Genomic DNA, 18552 nt, shown 5'->3' with positions numbered 1-18552 from the left:
ACACTGTGTCAAAGACGATTCATTACGATTCCTCTGTTACTCGAGCCAGCATTAGCGCAACTTTCATTCTCTTTCAATAAAATTACAGCTAATTTTCTTTGATATAAGCACGAATTCCCCAAGTTTTCCCTGAGTATTTCCAGACTATTCGAAATCCCTGATAATTCTTAGTTTTCTCTGTTTTCCCGGTTGGTAGACACCCTGAATGCAGTTGCCGCAGCTGGGATTCGATCCAACGCCCTCGAGCTTAGCAGCACGACGCCAAAGCCACTACGCCACCATGACAAATGTGGGAAGACAGCGTACATGATGCCATGCCATCTCAGCACGGCCACTGTTTACACATGTATGCAGCTGATGACCTCTAAAACAGGACGTGTGGGCTGCGTAAGCGCTAGAAAAGGAGACACACACTAACCAGCCCCCCCTCCTCCCACTCTTGCGCGCTTGATCACATTTTTGTGAGCTACCGCCCTTTCCCCTTGCTTGCGCGAGATGCATTGGAAGATGCCACTGATCAAACCACCATATTTTTCGTTTCCCAATCTCACATTTTCACTCACACCCAAAGCATACATTGCGCGAATGGCGATATGATCTTATCACACTTGGACTTTATACAGAACACAACACCGCTCTGCTTCGGTGATCGCTCTGGGTCATGCGCAATTTGAGAGGTGCGTTTGCAAGCAGCCTCTCGTAATTCAACCATTTGACCATCTGCGTTTGCAGAAGTTTTCATTTATTGTCTCCGCATATCTTTGTAGCAACAGTGGAATTTCGTTATATTGGAACTGTGCATAAGCACGCTCCGCTATATTAAGGTTCTAATACATGGTGTTCTATGGAGAAGAAGTTATAAAAAGTTAAATACTTCATTACATCAATAACTTTGTTATATACTCGAACCTCGATATAACAAACCTGAATTTAACGAAATTCTCGAAATAACGCACTTTTTATTTGTCCCAATCTTTGCCCCATTGAAAACCATGTATTTTTTTCCGCGATTTAATGAGGTCACTTTATACTGTACTTCCGATTTAACGAAGTCCTCGAGCATCGCACGCACGTACCAGAAGCCTCCTTGACAGGCAGACGAAAACTTTAGCCGGGCATACAGCGATTTGCATGCACCCTTTAATGCTCAAGTTTTCCCGGCACGCTTCAATACGAGGAGCAGAACATGCCGCTGCGCCATCTATCGTGTACGTATGAAACCCGCAGCGGATGCGCTCCTGTAGTGCCAGCCGGAGTGCCTCTTAAGTTCCGAAATGCGTTACGCTATGACGTCACCGAGTTGTTGGAATGGGAAAGTGCCACCCAGAAGTAAGCTTACGAACAGCGGTCGTTGGGCACGTTTTCTCAGTTGGTTATTTGATCTCGTTGGGCCTACGTCGTCGTCCTATTCACAATGAGTGGTGCACCTCGCAAGAGAAAAGTTTTAGCCTTGATGTGAAGGCCAAAATTATTACTGAAGTGATGAGCGGTGAAAAGAAGGCGGCTGTTGCTGAAAGGTATGGAATTTCATCGAGCTCGCTTTCAACAATTTTGAAACTGAAGGACAGTATCATGAGTGCCATCAGTGCTGGTGGTACAGGCCAACAAAGAACGAAGGTAAAGGAAGCAGCTTACGTCGACATAGAAAAAGCTCTTTTCTCATGGTTCCTCGATATGCGCGCAAAAAACATGCCGTTGAGCGGGGCCATTCTTCAACAAAAGGCTCTTAACTTTCCTTGTATTCTTGGGCACAGCGACTTCAAAGCCAGCAGCGGGTGGCTGCAACGATTCAAGGAATGGCATAGTATTGTTGGGAAGGTGGCCAGCGGAGAATCAGCCGAGGCGAACTCAATTTGGAGCAGCGGACTGGTTGCATGATCATGTTCTCGACATTCTATCACGTTACAATGTCTCCGACATATATAATGCAGACAAGACCGCATTTTCTACCGGCTGTTGCCAAGGAAGACGTTGGCTTTGAGAAATGAAAAGTGCCATGGTGGAAAACACAGTAAACAGCGTCTCACTGTTCTGTTGTGCGTGAACATGGACGGCAGCGATAAGCATGTGCCATTCGTAATTGGCACAAGCGAGAAGCCGCGTTGCTTCAGCGGAAAAAGAAGCATGACAGTCAAGTACGCCGCCAACACAAAGGTGTGGATGACAAGGGATTTGTTCAGCAACTGGCTGAAGGATCTGGATGCTGAAATGCGCAAAAGGGGTCGAAACATTTGCCTCCTTCTGGACAATTGCTCAGCGCATCATGTTCAAGATTGTGCGCTTTCCAACACCAACATTGAGCTTGAATATTTCCCTGCCAACTGCACCTCCCTGATACAACCACTCGACCAGGGAATAATAAACAGCGTCAAGTGCACATACCGCAAGCGGGTAATCAAAAGGCTTCTGCTGAACATCGAGCTCCGCAGAGAGACGAAAATCGACGTGTTCATGGCCTTGGAGATGCTTTCGCAGTCGTGGGAGGCAACAAATAGGGAGATCGTAGCCAAGTGCTTCAGGAAGGCGGGATTGAAGGAGAGCGTTTATTTGAATGAAGAAGCGGAGTGCGGAGCAAATGACGGTGACGAAAGTATGGCGTACACAACAGATGTCGTTGACTCGTGGCAGCTGCTCTGCGATCAGGGAGATGCTCCAAGCGACGTGACACTCGAGGACTTTGTCTTCAGTGACGCTTCCGCTGTGGCAACTGAAGAGCTGGACGTTGACGCAATAATCCAGAGCGTCACAGATGCAGAAATGCAGGACGACGACTCGGACGAAGAACTCCAGGCGGCAAGCAGCATAAGTACACCGAAGCAAATCATGGATGCGCTGGACCTCTTACGCATGTATGCCGGTGCGCACTCGCAAGAGCAAGCCTTAGCAGCCCTGTCAACCTACGAGCGCCTTATAACCCCGATGCATATTAAAAAGCGGCAAATGAAGCTGACGGAGTTCTTCGCTTCCACCCGAGTTGCTTAGAATTGCTCTGCGGGAAGTTAAATAAAATATTCCAGCGTTCATGAATCAACGTCGTCATTGCTTTACTGAGCACGGTATCATCCGATGGCTGCGAGCATTAAGCGCTCTAAAGCGGGAGACACACGGTCTGATTCGGTGTCCGATCCGGCGTGATGAAGTGATGACAAATCATTATGATGATGGCACTGATGGCCACATCTGGTGGCAGCTATGAGCACTAGGCGCGGCGCTTGCTGCAGACCTGCTCTCCACCGTACGTGTAATGGAGAAAAATGCGTTCGTACCCGCTGGCTATCGGGCATCACGCTCTTGGTTGTGTTATCAGTTCCGGGGTTTATTGGTCATCTTTGTAATTTTGCTATCTACAAGGTGCCATACACCGGGAGTGTTCCAAGAACCTGCAGCTTTGTTTGGACTGCTGAAACATGCAAACCTCGACTTAACGAAACTCGCGATATAACGAAATTTTCGGCTGCAAATAGGACTTCGTTATATCGAGGTTTGACTATATTGAAATTTGTTATATTGAGGTTTATTTGTAGTACATAGCATTGCTGCAGTTTAGCGACTTTTCTGCATGTGGATACTCCTCTTTGCAACCTCACTGCCTGCTACACTTCATGAATACATTTAGGGCTGCTATAATATGCACTGAATTAATTTACTGTGAACAGAAATTTCGTGGACAATGCTACCATGCCACAGGTTTCTCTGACGCAGCAAATCAGCTAGATCATGCGATGCGACTGCGCATAAAGGCTACCTGGCTGGTGGTGTGCCTGCTGTGGCTGCAGCTGTGGCTTGTGCTGGGGTGACTTGACCTGCTGCTTCCAGCGGTTGAGGCGATTGTCTGTCTCTCGGAAACTGTATGCCAATCGGGTTTCCATCAGGCTTGGTTGCCGGCCCTTCTTGCTGGTAAACGCTCCAGTTCCTCGCCTACGCAAAGGATGCACCATGGGATCACCGCAAGTCAGGACTGCCACAACTAAAACATGGTTGGGCAGCTTCACATGAAATAGCCCCCCCTCAGCATACCTATATTCCTCCAGTGAAAAGCATACACAGATGCTACCCTCCAGAATCCCGTTTCCACATAACATGCACACAACCTTCACAATAGAGAGTGGTGGGAAAGCTACACTCTCCTGTATTCCCTGACAGTTGTCGTCCTCGCATGAGTATTGCATCTTCTTCGATTTGGCTTTCCTGCATGACTTACATGCTCAGTGAAGACCTGGTGTCATAGTTACGAAGCTATGATGAGAAACTGCACAAGCACTCTGCTGCTAACATGTCATGGCAGTGTGGACAGCTCGGGCACAAGAGGAAGTTGCTTCCTCCTCAGCCATGAGACATTCAACCATGTGATCATAGGTATGCTTTGAAATCAAGAGTTTGACAAACCTGTCCAGTCAGGAGGAAACATTGTTTGTAGAAACTTGGATGCCAAATAAAAATTAGAAATAAAAAGACGTGTCAGCTCGCACACAAGAGCCTTGTTTTAACAATGAGGATGGACGAGAAGAAAATCTGGTTATGTATGTTTCAAGATGTGATGTAAATACCATGCATACACATGCGGAAAGTTGCCGTCATTGCGATTGAGTGTGAGCTCAGTTATCTGGATGATAAAAGATTCAAAATGAAGTCGAGAAGCCAAATTCTTTTCTTTGTCCATGATTCTTGCACTGGTCAGTACCAAGTTGGACAGTTAGTCTACCAACTTATATGCACCAATGTAGGATGATCTTTTTGAACTGTCAAGATCAATAGCCAATTTAATCTCTACACTTAAATTCAACAAGTACTAGGAAAGTGATGCACCTGGGTGACTTTTTTTCAGCAATGTCAACTGAACATTCACCTGCCAGCTACTGAGGTCGTCCTGACAGAGCACAATGGCAAAATAGGCGAGAATGCATGCATTCATGCGTGTGCACATGAAGCATTAAGTATTGTGGTTGCATGCTATATGACGACTGGCATAGATTGTGCTTGCAAATGAAACACACTACCGTAAAAACCGGAATATAGGTCGAACATTTTTTCAAAAAACCATCGTGGAAAGTCGACCCTCGACTTATATACCGGACATTGGTGAAAAAACTACGGAAGTCTTGCAACAATGGGCGGATAAAGTAAACAGCCGCCTTCGCCATCGCCATCAGCAGCAGCGCAGCGTCTATGGCGGCATGGCGACGCTGTGGCACCAGCATTTTGCGTTTCCATTGTCGCAAAGTTATATTAATTAAAGGCTGCACTTTCATTTTGTTTCAAATGAAGCGGGAGCGGAAGCCGAAGTCAATTCACCGTCGCCTTCAATAAAAAGGCGATTGAGTACGCGGAAGCCCACGGCAACCTGGCGGCACAGCGCGAACTTGAAGTATCCGAAAAGAGCATTCGGTAGTGGCGGAGGCAAAAGCAACGTATTACAACTTGCAGCAACCAAAAGAAAATGTCATTTCGTGCGGGATCGCAGCGGACTGCAGAACTGGAAGGCAAGGTTGCGGAGTCCGTCCACGAGCTGCGTGTAAGATCGCTGCCTGTGACTGCCGAATGCATCCGTTTGAAAGCGGTAGAGATCGCACGCGCCTATGGACTGGGCAGCGAGAAGCACTCGTCATCCGACTCTGATCAAAGGCATTGCTCTGATTCGGAGTAGAGCTTGCTCACTTCGTGCCCTTCTGTGTACTGTACACCCGACGAATTTTTAACAGTATCGCGCGACCATCGACCCGCGTGTTTGTCAGCACCTTATCGTCACGGCACGGAGCGGCGAAATAGCGAAAGTAAGGGCATGTGTACACATGCGCGTATCAGCGCCGTTAATAAGGTGTTGACAAGCACGCGTGTCGATGGTCGCGCGATACCGCTAAAAACTTGGCCCAGGTGCACTTGCGAGCAGCATTTAAATAAATACTGTCACCATTGTGCAACCCCCTGAGTTGCATTTGTTTCAAGGTAAGGGTGTCATGTCTTTCGGTACTTTTGCCATTGAAAAAGATTTTTTTTCATTTTGAGAATTCGTTAGTTGGGAGATCGACCTATATTCCGGTCCGACCTATAGTCCGGTTTTTACGGTATGTTGTGGTTCACCTTCGTTGCCCCATTTCATTTGTAATCACTTCCCACAACTGCCCAACTCAGCCAGGCAGCTTGACAGTGCTGTAAGCTGATAAGCAGGCAGGAAGTGCGGCCCGCTTGATCAAACAACCTGGCACACAATGGTCGCAACGCCCTTTAGTATGTCTGCAAATACACAGAATTGCCTATTCGTTTCTGCTGCTGTGTCGTATGGTGCTGACCAAACATATCATTAAACATTGGCTGAGTGCAAGCCCTTTCACAGTAGGACACAGACAATATTAGTTTGTACAAGGCACAACAAGATATACCTGGAGGTTTTCACAAAAATGGTAACAAACTTTTTTAAGAACCTCATTTTGTTGAGAACACAACTATGAGTACTATGAACAATCACATTCGCTTACCTTTCACATGTTTCACACTCGCAGTAACTGTTGCCATCTCCAAAGAAATCCTCGCCATAGAAGCATGTGATCTCTTCGCCTTCTTCAATGTCCCTTAACACCTTCACACAGGCAGTGTCTCGGCCCGTCGACACAAACTGCGTGGAAGCAAAATACCAATGTAAAAATCTGACGACAGTGTACACCACAAAGAAGTAACTGCGTTTCTACAATGATGAGCACAGTAGCATAGAAATGTAAGCGCTCATCAAGATATGACATTACACTTAGCCCCTGCAGTGAATATGGCATTAGGTACAGTGAGAACTATGGCATGCTCGCACCACATGAGCCAATGAACCCATGGCAGCCAGATGCTTTGCCCATTTCTCATTTCAAGCTGGAGCCAAGCCAAACAATTACGCAAGATTTTAATTTAGGAAAAATAAAATATCGCAGCAGATGCAGAGAAGGGCAATTCAGATTACTTCCATAAAGGTGAACATGGAGCAGCCTTATGGTTTGCCTCATCAGATATACACTAAAACACAGCCATTTTACATCACTTACAATCGGCCGGTGGGGGTAGTGACCGTCTAGCCTCTCCTAGCCCACTGCAACGAATCACTTCATGAAGCTGACAATGCGTCCCCGCGGACAGACTACCGGCGCTCGCAAGGTGAGACACATTTGGCAGACCGAGTATTGTTAGCTGGTTCACTGTCGCCTTCACGGACCAAGAGGAGAAAGAAAACTCCTGGAAAAGGGTGTTCTATGACATTCCCTCATGGACTCCAGTAACCGCCACTGTGGTTTGACAAATGGCCCAGCTAACGGCGGGGTCATCCCAGGAAACAAGACACGACAGTTTGAGTCAAGCGTGACAATCCCTGTCTACAAAGCCCCCCTCCTTTCTGTGTGTTCAGTGAACAGAGGTGGGAGAGTGATTGTGTGAACCCTCGCCCTCAATGCGGGTCCTTCAACAATTTTGGAAGCTTCGACTGGACGGAGGTTGGACGGCAGTTTCCCTGGACTAGGGATCTAGGGAGGACAGAGGGGGTTTAAGCAGATGTGTTCGGCTCCTTGGTGTGCTTCACTTCAGTCATGCTAGACTGATGAGACGTTACGTTCTCCACTCTTCATGTGGATATTGTAAATAAACCCAGTACTCCTCGTTCTCGATGAGAACAAGTTCCTCCCTTCAACATCCTTAGCATGGATGAGTCCGACGACGGCATGGGCCAGCTACCCCTTTTGACATGCCCGACCCCAACTCTTATACATCAAAGAAGCCAATTTTCTAACAGTGCTTGGAAGCACATGTCTGCAGTCTTGTGGCAAGCAACACCATGAATCAGCAGCGCTATAACACGTGGTGAAAAAAAAGCTGCAGCAATCTCCATGGAAGTTGTTCAGCAAATGTCTTCATACTGTAGAAGCAAGGTTGAACAATCGCAGAAATTCTCTAATTTCACGAGGCCAAGCAAAACTTGTCTGCATGCTTTAACAGGCTAGTAAGTGACCTGGTAGCTCAAGTATTCGCAAAGCGATAACAGCAGCTGACGACTGCAAATTATCGTATAAAATAAGGTGTGATGTTAATTTATTGAAAATTTTCATCTCAACATTTTTATCTCTGCCGGAACACTCAGACTGATAACCATGCATCATTTCTGTCAATTTAGTAAAGTAATATTGAGGATATTGCACAAATGTGCTTCAGAATACTCCACAGGAAGAACCCACTTGGAACAGGCAACCTTTCAATACGTAAATTATTCTCATTCACATGCAAGTACACTACAGTACACAACACATACATCAGTTCTTCCCCTTTCTGCTCGGCCAAAACCAACTACTAATACCTGGTGGTACATCGAACGCCATCAATATTGTCAATATCACACATTTAAACTATCTGTACCGAGACATTGCATATTGCCACCTGGTGTTTTGAGCCAGCGCTGCGTGCCCAGCAAAAACGGTGATTGAAGACGACGAAGTCAAGGATCTTGCGCCAGCTGGTGAACCGTCCTCCTTGTGTCTGACATTTTCGTGTCTGGCTGCTGATCCTGCTGCTTATTCTTGCCTTAGCGCGTGACAAACGGGTGGAGGTGCGGGGTAATCTAATCTATGCACCAAACCCCTCCGGGCAGCAGGAGCTCCAGCCCCGTACCAGTGGTTACGCCTGTACACCGCGCCAGCAGAAGGATCCGTGGACAAGCCCCTGAGTTTGGACTCCTCCCAGAGAAAATGGCAGCTCCGACCACTCCAACCGGTATGGAAGGCACAACGCCGATTCATTGTATGCTACTCAATCCGCGAACGCCGAATCCCTTCCACGGCGCCATACATGAGGACGTTGAAGATTGGCTGTTGCACTATGAACGTGTTGCCGCGTTCAACAAGTGGGATGACGCAGACAAGCTGAAAAATGTCTATTTCAGCCTTAACGATGGCGCACGTGTATGGTACGAGAACCATGCAGATGCCTTAACTTCATGGGCAGAATTCAAAAGGCGGATTCTTGAGACATATGCGAGCCCTGATCACCGAGAGCGAGCTGAGCGGGATCTCCAGTCCTGTATCCAAATGCCGAACGAGAGTGTCGCAATGTACGTCGAGGACATGACGCGTCTCTTTCGACGAGCCGACCCCAGCATGTCGGAAGAAAAGAAGGTGCGGTACCTGATGCGCGGAGTGAAAGAGCAGCTGCTCGGCGGTCTCGTGCGCAGTCCTCCCAAGACTGTGTCAGAATTTCTTTCCGAGGCCATCACCATGGAGCAGACTCTTCGCCAGCGGACACCATCATACAAACGTCAAGTGAACAGTGCCTCACCTACGGACTTCTTCGGAGCTCTCGGGGGTAACGTCGATTTCTTTCGAGAGCTCATTCGTTCCGTGATCCGCGAACAGAAACTGTCGGTACCTTCACAGCCGACGCTCAGCTCCTTGTCCAGCGTTCTCCGTGACGAAGTTCAGCATGCGCTAAAAGAACCAACTTTCAATACAGAAGCTCGACCGCTAAGACATGACAGCCCACATATGTCATATTCACAAGCTTTGAGGCAACCTGCCCCACCTCCCTCCCCGCTTCGCGCCGCGCGCCCGGCCATGCTAGAGCCCGTCCAAGCTGCCTCGTACAGTGGAATCTCGATGATACGAATCTCACGGGGTCACGGAAAATATTCGTATGAGCCGAAATTCGTATCATCCAAACAATTAAATCTAGCTAAATTAAAGAGTGAGAGGTGAACTCACTCAGGCACACTTACGTAAAAAGCATTTATTTCTTGAAGGAAAAGTCTCCGATGACCTTCTGCTTCTTTTTCTTTGTCAGGTCAATTAGCAGACTTTGTTCAAATCCATAAAAACGCGTGCACGTGTCATCGCTGATTTCATCCGCGGCCATAGCACGCCTCAGAACTTCGAGCGCATGCAGCGTTTCAGCCGCCGGTGGTGGTCCTTCGCCATCGCCCACGTCAAAGACAAGAACGCGGCTAGAAGCACAGCAGCCACTCTGTCCGATGGCACACGGGAAAGGAGGAAAAGCACAAAAGCAACAAAAGTGCCACCGCTTCAAACTCTTCGCGCCCAGTCGCGGCCTCCGCGCTGTCCGGCGCCACGTCCGCGCCTCCGCACCAAAAGAGAGAGGGAGAAATCGCATAACTGCGCGCTGTTCTCTTTCACTGCCGTCGGTGGGGCTCGCGGTCGCGTCCGTCCGTGTGCTGGAATGGTGCCAACTGTGGCCTCTTCTCCGCGCAGCGGCGCAACCTCCTCCCCTCCTTAGCAACCGGCGCGCCGGTCGGGGGCGCAGCTCCGCATAGCAACTGTGACGTCACACAGTAGCGGTAGAACGAGCGCGCGGGCGTCGGCGGTGGCAGCTGCACCGCCGCTCCTTCGTCAGACGTCTCGTTGCAGTCGAGTGAGACCCGTAGCTCCGAAGCGGCCCAATGATTGCGCGCCAAGCGGTTCTGGAAGCGGCACGCCGGATTCCCCCAACATCAAACGCCAGAAGAACAACGAGCGAATGCGCGTGCGACGAATGAACATGTCACCAGATGCGAAAGCAAGGGAGGCAGAACGGAAACGCCAACAGCGACTGATTAGATCGCCGGGTACTAAAGGCAGGGAAGCAGAACGCAAGCGGCAGCAGCGACAGGCGATATCGCCGAACACCAAAGCGAATGAATTGGAGCGCAGACGGCAGCAGCGTCTGGCCTTCGCCAAGCACACTTTCAAATTTCCAAAGTGTCTTCGTTAATATTCGTATCAACCGATGCGGGTCGTAAATTGATTCGTAACAACCGTTCTCTAGCACATTGGAAAGTAATGGGGCTCGACCGAGACCACAGAAAAATTCGTATCATCCAGAAATTCGTATCAGCCGTGATCGTATCATCGAGATTCCACTGTATTACCAGGACCACCGACAGGCCCAGAGGAAATCAGACGTGTGGCGGGCACCTGATTGCCGTCCCCTTTGCTTTCACTGTGGCGAAGCTGGGCATGTCTACCGACAGTGCTCCTATCGAGAGCTCGGACTACGCGGATTCTCAGCGAACTCGCCGCGACCTAGGTTCGGCCAGCGTCCTCCCGAAATTGAAGAATACGTTGCCCAGCAGCGCGGATCTCCATCAGCTCGACACCAGTCACGCTCCCCTTCGCCGAGGCGGTTTTCTCCGACTCGCCGTACGTATGCAAGTGTGGTGCAGGGTCGGTCGCCCAGCCCACGACGGGAACTAACCACAGCGACCTTTGGGGGCGAGGCCGCTCAGTCTGGACGTGCTCAAGGACCCCCACTGACGCGTACGCGGACCGACGATACATCGACGACGACAGTACCTGCTGATTCCAGAAAAAGAATTTCCTTGGACATTCCTGTACTGCTTGATGGTCGTGAATTGACTGCTTTAGTGGACACTGGAGCGGATTATTCTATAATCAGCTAAAAACTGGCCACCCTTCTGAAGAAAGTGACCACGCCTTGGAATCAAACGCCAGTTCGTACAGCTGGCGGGCACATCGTCACACCACTCGGCATGTGCACGGCACGAATACAGATTCGCGGCTCTACGTTTGTTGCCAGTTTGAGCATTCTCCCTCAGTGTTCTCGAGACCTAATCATCGGCATGGACTTTCTCAGGGAGCACGGCGCTATAATCAACATTCGACAACGCCTCGTCACTTTCTCGACAAAAAGCGCCACAGCGACGACTAACACCATCCACCCTCGAGTATCTCTTCGTGTCATCGATGACGCTGTCACGTTACCACCGCGTGCAAGTGTCGTGGTTCAAGTGGCATGTGACAAGCTCATACACGGTGACGCAGTCGTAGAAAGCAATCGGTCTCTCCTGCTTTCTCATGGTGTTTGCGTAGCAAGAAGCCTTGTCGATCTCCACAATGGCCACTGTGAGGTTCTTGTCACCAACTTCAGCTACGAACACCGGCACCTTTTCCCCGGTACTGTCATCGCCTACGCCGACCCGATCGCCGATGTCACTGAGTGTTTTGTTTCCGAGGCAATCGGCACTGCTGAAGCACCTCTACGCAACGTCGACATTAGTCCAACGCTTCCTGAAGAGAACAGACAACCCCTGCGCGAGCTGTTGCTTGAGTTCCACTCTTGCTTTGCACGGTCGTCGAAGGTACGTCAAACATCGATTACAAAACACCGTATCATCACCTATGACGACGTGCCCCCCATACGGCAACAGCCTTATCGTGTTTCCCCGACCGAACGACATGCTATTCAAACGCATGTGAAGGAAATGCTTCAAGACGGCGTAATCCAGCCTTCATGCAGTCCCTGGTCATCGCCAGTCGTTCTTGTTAAAAAGAAAGATGGCACGCTTCGATTTTGTGTAGACTACCGGAAGCTAAACAACGTCACAAAGAAAGACGTGTACCCGTTGCCTCGTGTGGACGATTCTTTGGACAGGCTGAGGCACGCGAAGTATTTCTCCTCTATCGATCTGAAAAGCGGCTACTGGCAAATTGAAGTAGATGAGCGTGACTGCGAGAAAACTGCTTTCGTAACTCCGGACGGCCTTTACGAATTTAGAGTACTCCCTTTCGGGCTCTGTTCCGCTCCAGCCACATTTCAGCGAATGATGGATACCGTTCTCGCTGACCTCAAATGGAAAAGCTGCCTCGTCTATCTCGACGATGTCGTTGTCTTTTCGGAAACTTTTGACGAGCACCTTCGACGCCTTCGGAATGTACTCAAAGCCATTCGATCGGCTGACCTTACACTCAAGCCAGAGAAATGCCATTTCGGTTACGAGGAACTGAAGTTCCTTGGTCACGTCGTAAGCGCGGCAGGTGTTCGGCCTGATCCTGAGAAGACTGCTGCCGTAGCAGCTTTTCCCGCTCCAACCGATAAAAAAAGTGTGAGACAATTTTTGGGCTTGTGTGCATATTATCGACGCTTCATTGAAAATTTTTCGAAGATTGCAGATCCGCTCTTTCGCCTTACGCGTGACGACACGCCATTCCTCTGGACTGGTGCACAACAGACCGCCTTTGCGGAGCTACAACGTCGCTTGTCTTCTCCTCCCGTGCTCGGTCATTTTGATGAGGATGCCGACACAGAAGTACGCACTGACGCCAGCAATATCGGTCTCGGAGCTATCCTGGTGCAACGACAAGTCGGCACTGAACGAGTTATAGCCTACGCGAGCCGCACTCTGTCACGCACAGAGTCCAATTATTCCACCACAGAGAAGGAGTGCCTCGCGGTTATTTGGGCTACCACAAAGTTTAGGCCGTATCTCTACGGGTGGCCATTTAAAGTTGTGACCGACCATCACGCTCTGTGCTGGTTGACCAACCTCCGAGACCCTTCTGGACGATTGGCACGTTGGAGTCTGTGACTCCAGGAATTCAACATCGTGTACAAGTCAGGCAGGAAACATGAAGATGCTGACACGTTATCACGGGCACCTATTAAATCTCAGAATCCTGACGAGGAAGACGACAGCGCCTTTCTGGGAGCCCTCAGCGGGCCGGATCTGCTCGCTAAACAGCGATCGGACGCTGATTTAAGACCCGTCATCGATCACTTAGAAGGCGGCATCGCGTCCATTCCTCGCCCACTTTCGCGACGGTTGTCGTCATTTTGCCTACGAGGGGGCATCTTATACAAAAGAAACACAGGTGCCGGCGACAAACCACATCTGCTAGTAGTACCTCAAGCCCTTCGCGACGACATCCTATTAGCCTGCCATGACGAGCCGACATCTGGTCACTTGGGCTACTCAAGGACTCTGGACAGGGTACGGCAACTGTACTACTGGCCTAGACTGACTGCTTGCGTCAAACGCTACGTGAAAGGATGCCGTGAATGCCAGCGCCGCAAGTCACCACTCTGCAAGCCTGCAGGCCTTCTACAACCCATCGACCCTCCGCGTACGCCGTTTGATCAAGTTGGAATGGACCTTCTTGGACCATTTCCCTTGTCTTCCTCCGGCAATAAGTGGATCATTGTCGCAACTGACTACTTGACGTGTTACGCTGAGACGAAGGCACTACCACGCGGGACAGCATCTGAAGTTGCCCAGTTTTTTATGCATCACATTGTGCTTCGGCACGGCGCACCGTCATTCATCATCACTGACCGAGGGACGGCATTTACGGCGAAGCTTCTGGATGACATCTTCAAGCTGAGCTACACGAGCCATCGAAAGGCCACTGCATACCACCCTCAGACTAACGGCTTGACAGAAAGACTAAACAAAACACTGGCAGACATGCTCGCTATGTACGTGGATGTGCAGCACAAGACGTGGGACGAAATCCTACCGTACGTAACGTTTGCGTACAACACTGCCACGCAGGAAACTACACGCTTCCCGCCATTCCGCCTCGTTTATGGTCGAGATGTCCAAACTATGCTAGACGCCATGATGCCATATGAAGATACCGACCAGCTCGACCAGTTAGCTCCTTACGTCGAGGAGTACATTCAGCGCGCCGAGGAAGCGCGTCAACTGGCCCGCGTGCACATAAGACAGCAGCAGTGTACCGATGCAATAAGGTACAATCTCCACCATAGACAAGTGACCTATGAGCCTGGTGACCAAGTTTGGGTTTGGACACCCACTAGACGGCGAGGCCTCAGCGAGAAACTCCTCAGCAAGTACTTCGGACCATACACAGTACTAAGGCGTGTAAGCGACGTGAACTATGAAGTGATCCCAGATGGAGACCTGCCATCGTCCAAGCGCTGTTTACCACGCGCAGAGACTGTACATGTGGTCCGCCTCAAGCCGTATTTTACACGGTGAAGTGTACTAGTGAAACAACCTTTTTTTTTTTCGCTGTCGTCGCGTCTTCCTCCGAAGAACTGTGAAGCGTTTTTTTTTTTTGTTCCCGAGCACAGAACACATTTTTCCGTGTGCATTTCCGTATACTTGACATAAAACTGTTTACAGCGCAAACACATGCAACCACAAAGTAAGGGACAGGACACAAGCGCTGACTGGCTGTCGTGCCCGCACCTGATGCAGACAAGTTTTGAGAATCGGGCCAGCCGACTTGTGGCGGCGGGATTCCCCCATTCGGTTTTGATTGCGGTGTCTGAGACCCTCCTTCAGAAGCTAAAACTGGGAACACGAGTAAAAGATAACCGTCGGAAGACCGACAAGCCTTTGGTTGTGCCGTACCTGCACAAGACTTCGCACAGTCTTAAGAAGGTAGCCAAAAGGCATGGTGTTTCCGTTGTTTTTTCGGCACCCAACAAGCTGGCGCAGTTATGCCCACGCATCTGCAACTCTAAAAAAAGAGGTTGCCAGCTAAAACATCAGAAGCCGTTCATCAAGTGTTCCACAGGAGTGGTCTACGCCATTCCCTTGAAGTGTGGAAAGGCTTATGTCGGCCAAACCGGCCGCTGCATTAATGAACGCTTGGGGGAACATGCCCGAAATTTAAGCAACTTAAAGGACAAGTACGCACATTTGGTCGCGCATGTAATTGCATGCACAGGTTGCGAGGCTCGTTTGGGAGAGACGAAGATTCTCGGGAAGAGTGCCGACGAGACGGCGCGCGTCAGTTTGGAAGCGTTCCACATACACAAATATGGCAGCAAGTGCGTAAGCACCCCTTCTGTATCGCTTTTTGCGGCAGAGCTTCATTTTTTGGAAGCGGCTGCTTTCTGATTTCACTGTATCTTAGTATCCCTCGTCTTTTGTTAGTGTTTGTCTAGTTTCATCGTTTTCTTGTTTCTTCGCGCCTGAATGCGCTGACTGCTGGCATGTTCGTTTATCGATGCGCATCATCATTTTTCCCCGATTGTATCATTCCCTTCCCCTTTCGCTTCTGCCTTTCCTCTTATATAAGGTACCCGTCTTCCGTTAATAAATGTCAGTTGACAGTCAGCGCTTGTGTCCTGTCCCTTACTTTGTGGTTGCATGTGTTTGCGCTGTAAACAGTTTTATGTCAAGTGTGCACCAACTCGCCCAGAAAGAAGTTTTAATGCATTTCCGTATGTGTGCTAGCGCGTTCCCCCCTCCCCCCCCCCCGCACTTTTTTTTGTCTTACCTAATTTGTGTAGTTTCCATGTACGTTTTGTGTTTGAGCATCGAGTCGATGCTCCGTTGGGAGGGGGAATAATGCCACCTGGTGTTTTGAGCCAGCGCTGCGTGCCCAGCAAAAACGGTGATTGAAGACGATGAAGTCAAGGATCTTGCGCCAGCTGGTGAACCGTCCTCCTTGTGTCTGACATTTTTGTGTCTGGCTGCTGATCCTGCTGCTTATTCTTGCCTTAGCGCGTGACAATATGCTTCGAACCTATGTCGTGACCTTAAATCTGCATCTCCCGACATTAACAAATTGGCGTATTTGATATATGTGCGGTTCAGGCTGTAATACACATCGTCTATATGGCATTCATCACAATCATCTCATCTCTGAATACAAGCCCTCTAAAACCATGCAGCAAGCTTGATATCCTTTCAATATTGTAAATATATAAGTGTAACTGCTTTAAAATAGACCCTCTCCTTTCCAGCACTTGAATCACATTGCATAATCGCTCGCCTTTAACTACTTCATTCTTTCTTTTATCAATCACACACAAGGCATGCATTACTAAACCTGCCACCAAGATCATACTCTTGAATAACGCACATACGTCCTAGTGCACGCGTAAGTGGCAAACATTGGCAATGAATAGCTCTTTTTTTCTACACACAATAACCCCGTGGAACTTACTTCCTGATGGCATAACTTCATGCTCTGACAGAGCAAAGTTTTGTCAAGAGTTCACTAACCACCCCTATTAGTTAACCACCTCAAAATTATCTTACCGTAATGCCCCCCTTTCCTCTTTTCTTTCCCTACAATGTTAGAACAGATGTAAAGTCCAATTGAATGCCTTTGCCAGTGTCACCATTTTGATGTATACAGTGTTTTTTTTTATATAGTATATATATATATGTGTGTGATGCGAGCAGGAGGTTGCGGACGGGGACAAACATGGTCGCCCGAACACTGCCTTTATTCTTCGTCTACCTCTTTCTCCACTATTGCACTGTACCATACTATTGTGCAGTTCGTCACATGCTTCCCCCTCCCGCCAAGAGAGTCGTAGGTATAAGGGCAGATGATACCGTCATAATGTCCTCACATATGAACAATATTAGTCTGGCAGTCCGGTGACGTCCAGCAGTGCTCAGGTGGCCGAGGCTGGCTGTTGCACTCCAGAGGACATATGCATGCCCCTATGAGGGAAGGTTTGGACCATGGGATCCGTGGGAACTCGGGTGTCGTTGCGACTTGGAGACACGCGATGTCTCCTGCTCGAACCATCGGTGGACTGGGTCATTTAGGCGACGTCTCTGTTGGTCCAGTACGCGTGGAAAATGTATGTATCTTTTTGGTCCTTGAGCACAGCGTTGTCGCAGGAATCCTTGGCGTGGGAGCAGTCCTGATAGGTGGTGCTGAAAGTGTGTTTGACAACATTTCTTTCTTGCAAAACGTTGTATTTGTTGCATTCGCCTCGGGTTTAGTTGCCTTGTGCACTGACATTTTTTTTGCTGCATCTGTGCTTTCGGTGATGCTCTCCGTCATCGTCAGCGTCAAAGTTGTCTTTGTGATGGTGTTGGGACAGTTGATGAGGTAGCGTATCTACCGGAATATGCCTTTTGATTACTGGCGCTAATTGACGTAGAGATGAATGAATACTGTGTACGCTGCTCCTTTTTGTGAGGTTTGTCCGGTGGCAAGTACAGTGTGGCAGCCTTCTCAGAAGGCTTTTCCGAGGCTGCCGCAACGACGTGACAAATGGGAACTTCAGCAATTCCACAATGCGTGATGCTACTTTGTGTGTGCGACGCTTCCGCACTGGCAGCATCTTGTTAAGGTGTAGTACACAGAAGGCTTTAGAGTCGCAAAGCAGCTACATCTCTAGATGTACATGGCTCCAAATTGTCTTCGCCTTGAAAGGTATGTGCGTTGGTGCTGGCACTTGTATTCTGATTTCGTCCTGAAAGTAAGCAAGTTGTCTTCGTTTCATCAGAATAACTAACAGCTACACTTGAGGTGGGGCGTTGTTTGACAGCCGTTGAAGTGTCACGTGACTTTGGTTGGAACTGATGATGATCGCAACCGAGTTGTAATGTTTCCAGTGTTGGATAATGATGGACTCTGCAGCGTACACCTGAAATCAACTGATCATCTCTTCCTTGATTTTCTCCCACGATTCATTGTTATCAAATTTGTGCATTAGGTAGAAGCAAAATGCCTCACTGGTGACGTAGTCATTTAAGTTGGCAACCATATCCTTTTCCAACCATGATGCAGCGGATGCGTGGCGCTCAAGGAGACGAAACCAGTCTTCCACGGGGCCATTGTCCGCTGATCCGGTCATGATGCTGGTCAGTGTCGGTGGTGGAGCTGCGCACTCTGGGTTCATACCGTGCTGTTGAGTACTTGCATGATGATGTGAGGCCAATGAGGTGGCTGCCAGGTCTTTATCCTGTCGACTTGTGTGACACGAGCAGGAGGTTGTGGACAGAGACAAGCATGGTCGCTGGAACACTGCCTTTATTCTACCCCTTTATCCACTATTGCACCGTACCATACTATTGTGCGGTTT

The 18552-nt window shown here is 49.1% G+C and overlaps 1 protein-coding gene across 4 annotated transcripts in view; it reads right to left on the bottom strand.

Annotated features, from left to right (window-relative positions):
- Positions 1–18552, bottom strand: part of Hmt4-20 (Histone methyltransferase 4-20) — a 47605-nt gene that overhangs the window by 17851 nt on the left and 11202 nt on the right. For all 4 annotated transcript variants that reach the window (XM_065450319.1, XM_065450316.1, XM_065450318.2 and 1 more), the window contains exons 6-7: positions 6474–6610; positions 3746–3918 (exon numbers count right to left, since the gene is read on the bottom strand). In XM_065450319.1, coding sequence (XP_065306391.1) covers positions 3746–3918; positions 6474–6610 — 310 coding nt within the window. The remainder of the gene's footprint in view (positions 1–3745; positions 3919–6473; positions 6611–18552) is intronic.

This window comes from Dermacentor albipictus, chromosome 3 (assembly GCF_038994185.2).
Source record: "Dermacentor albipictus isolate Rhodes 1998 colony chromosome 3, USDA_Dalb.pri_finalv2, whole genome shotgun sequence".
NCBI lineage: Eukaryota > Metazoa > Arthropoda > Arachnida > Ixodida > Ixodidae > Dermacentor > Dermacentor albipictus.
This window is presented reverse-complemented; position numbering and strand designations above follow the sequence as displayed.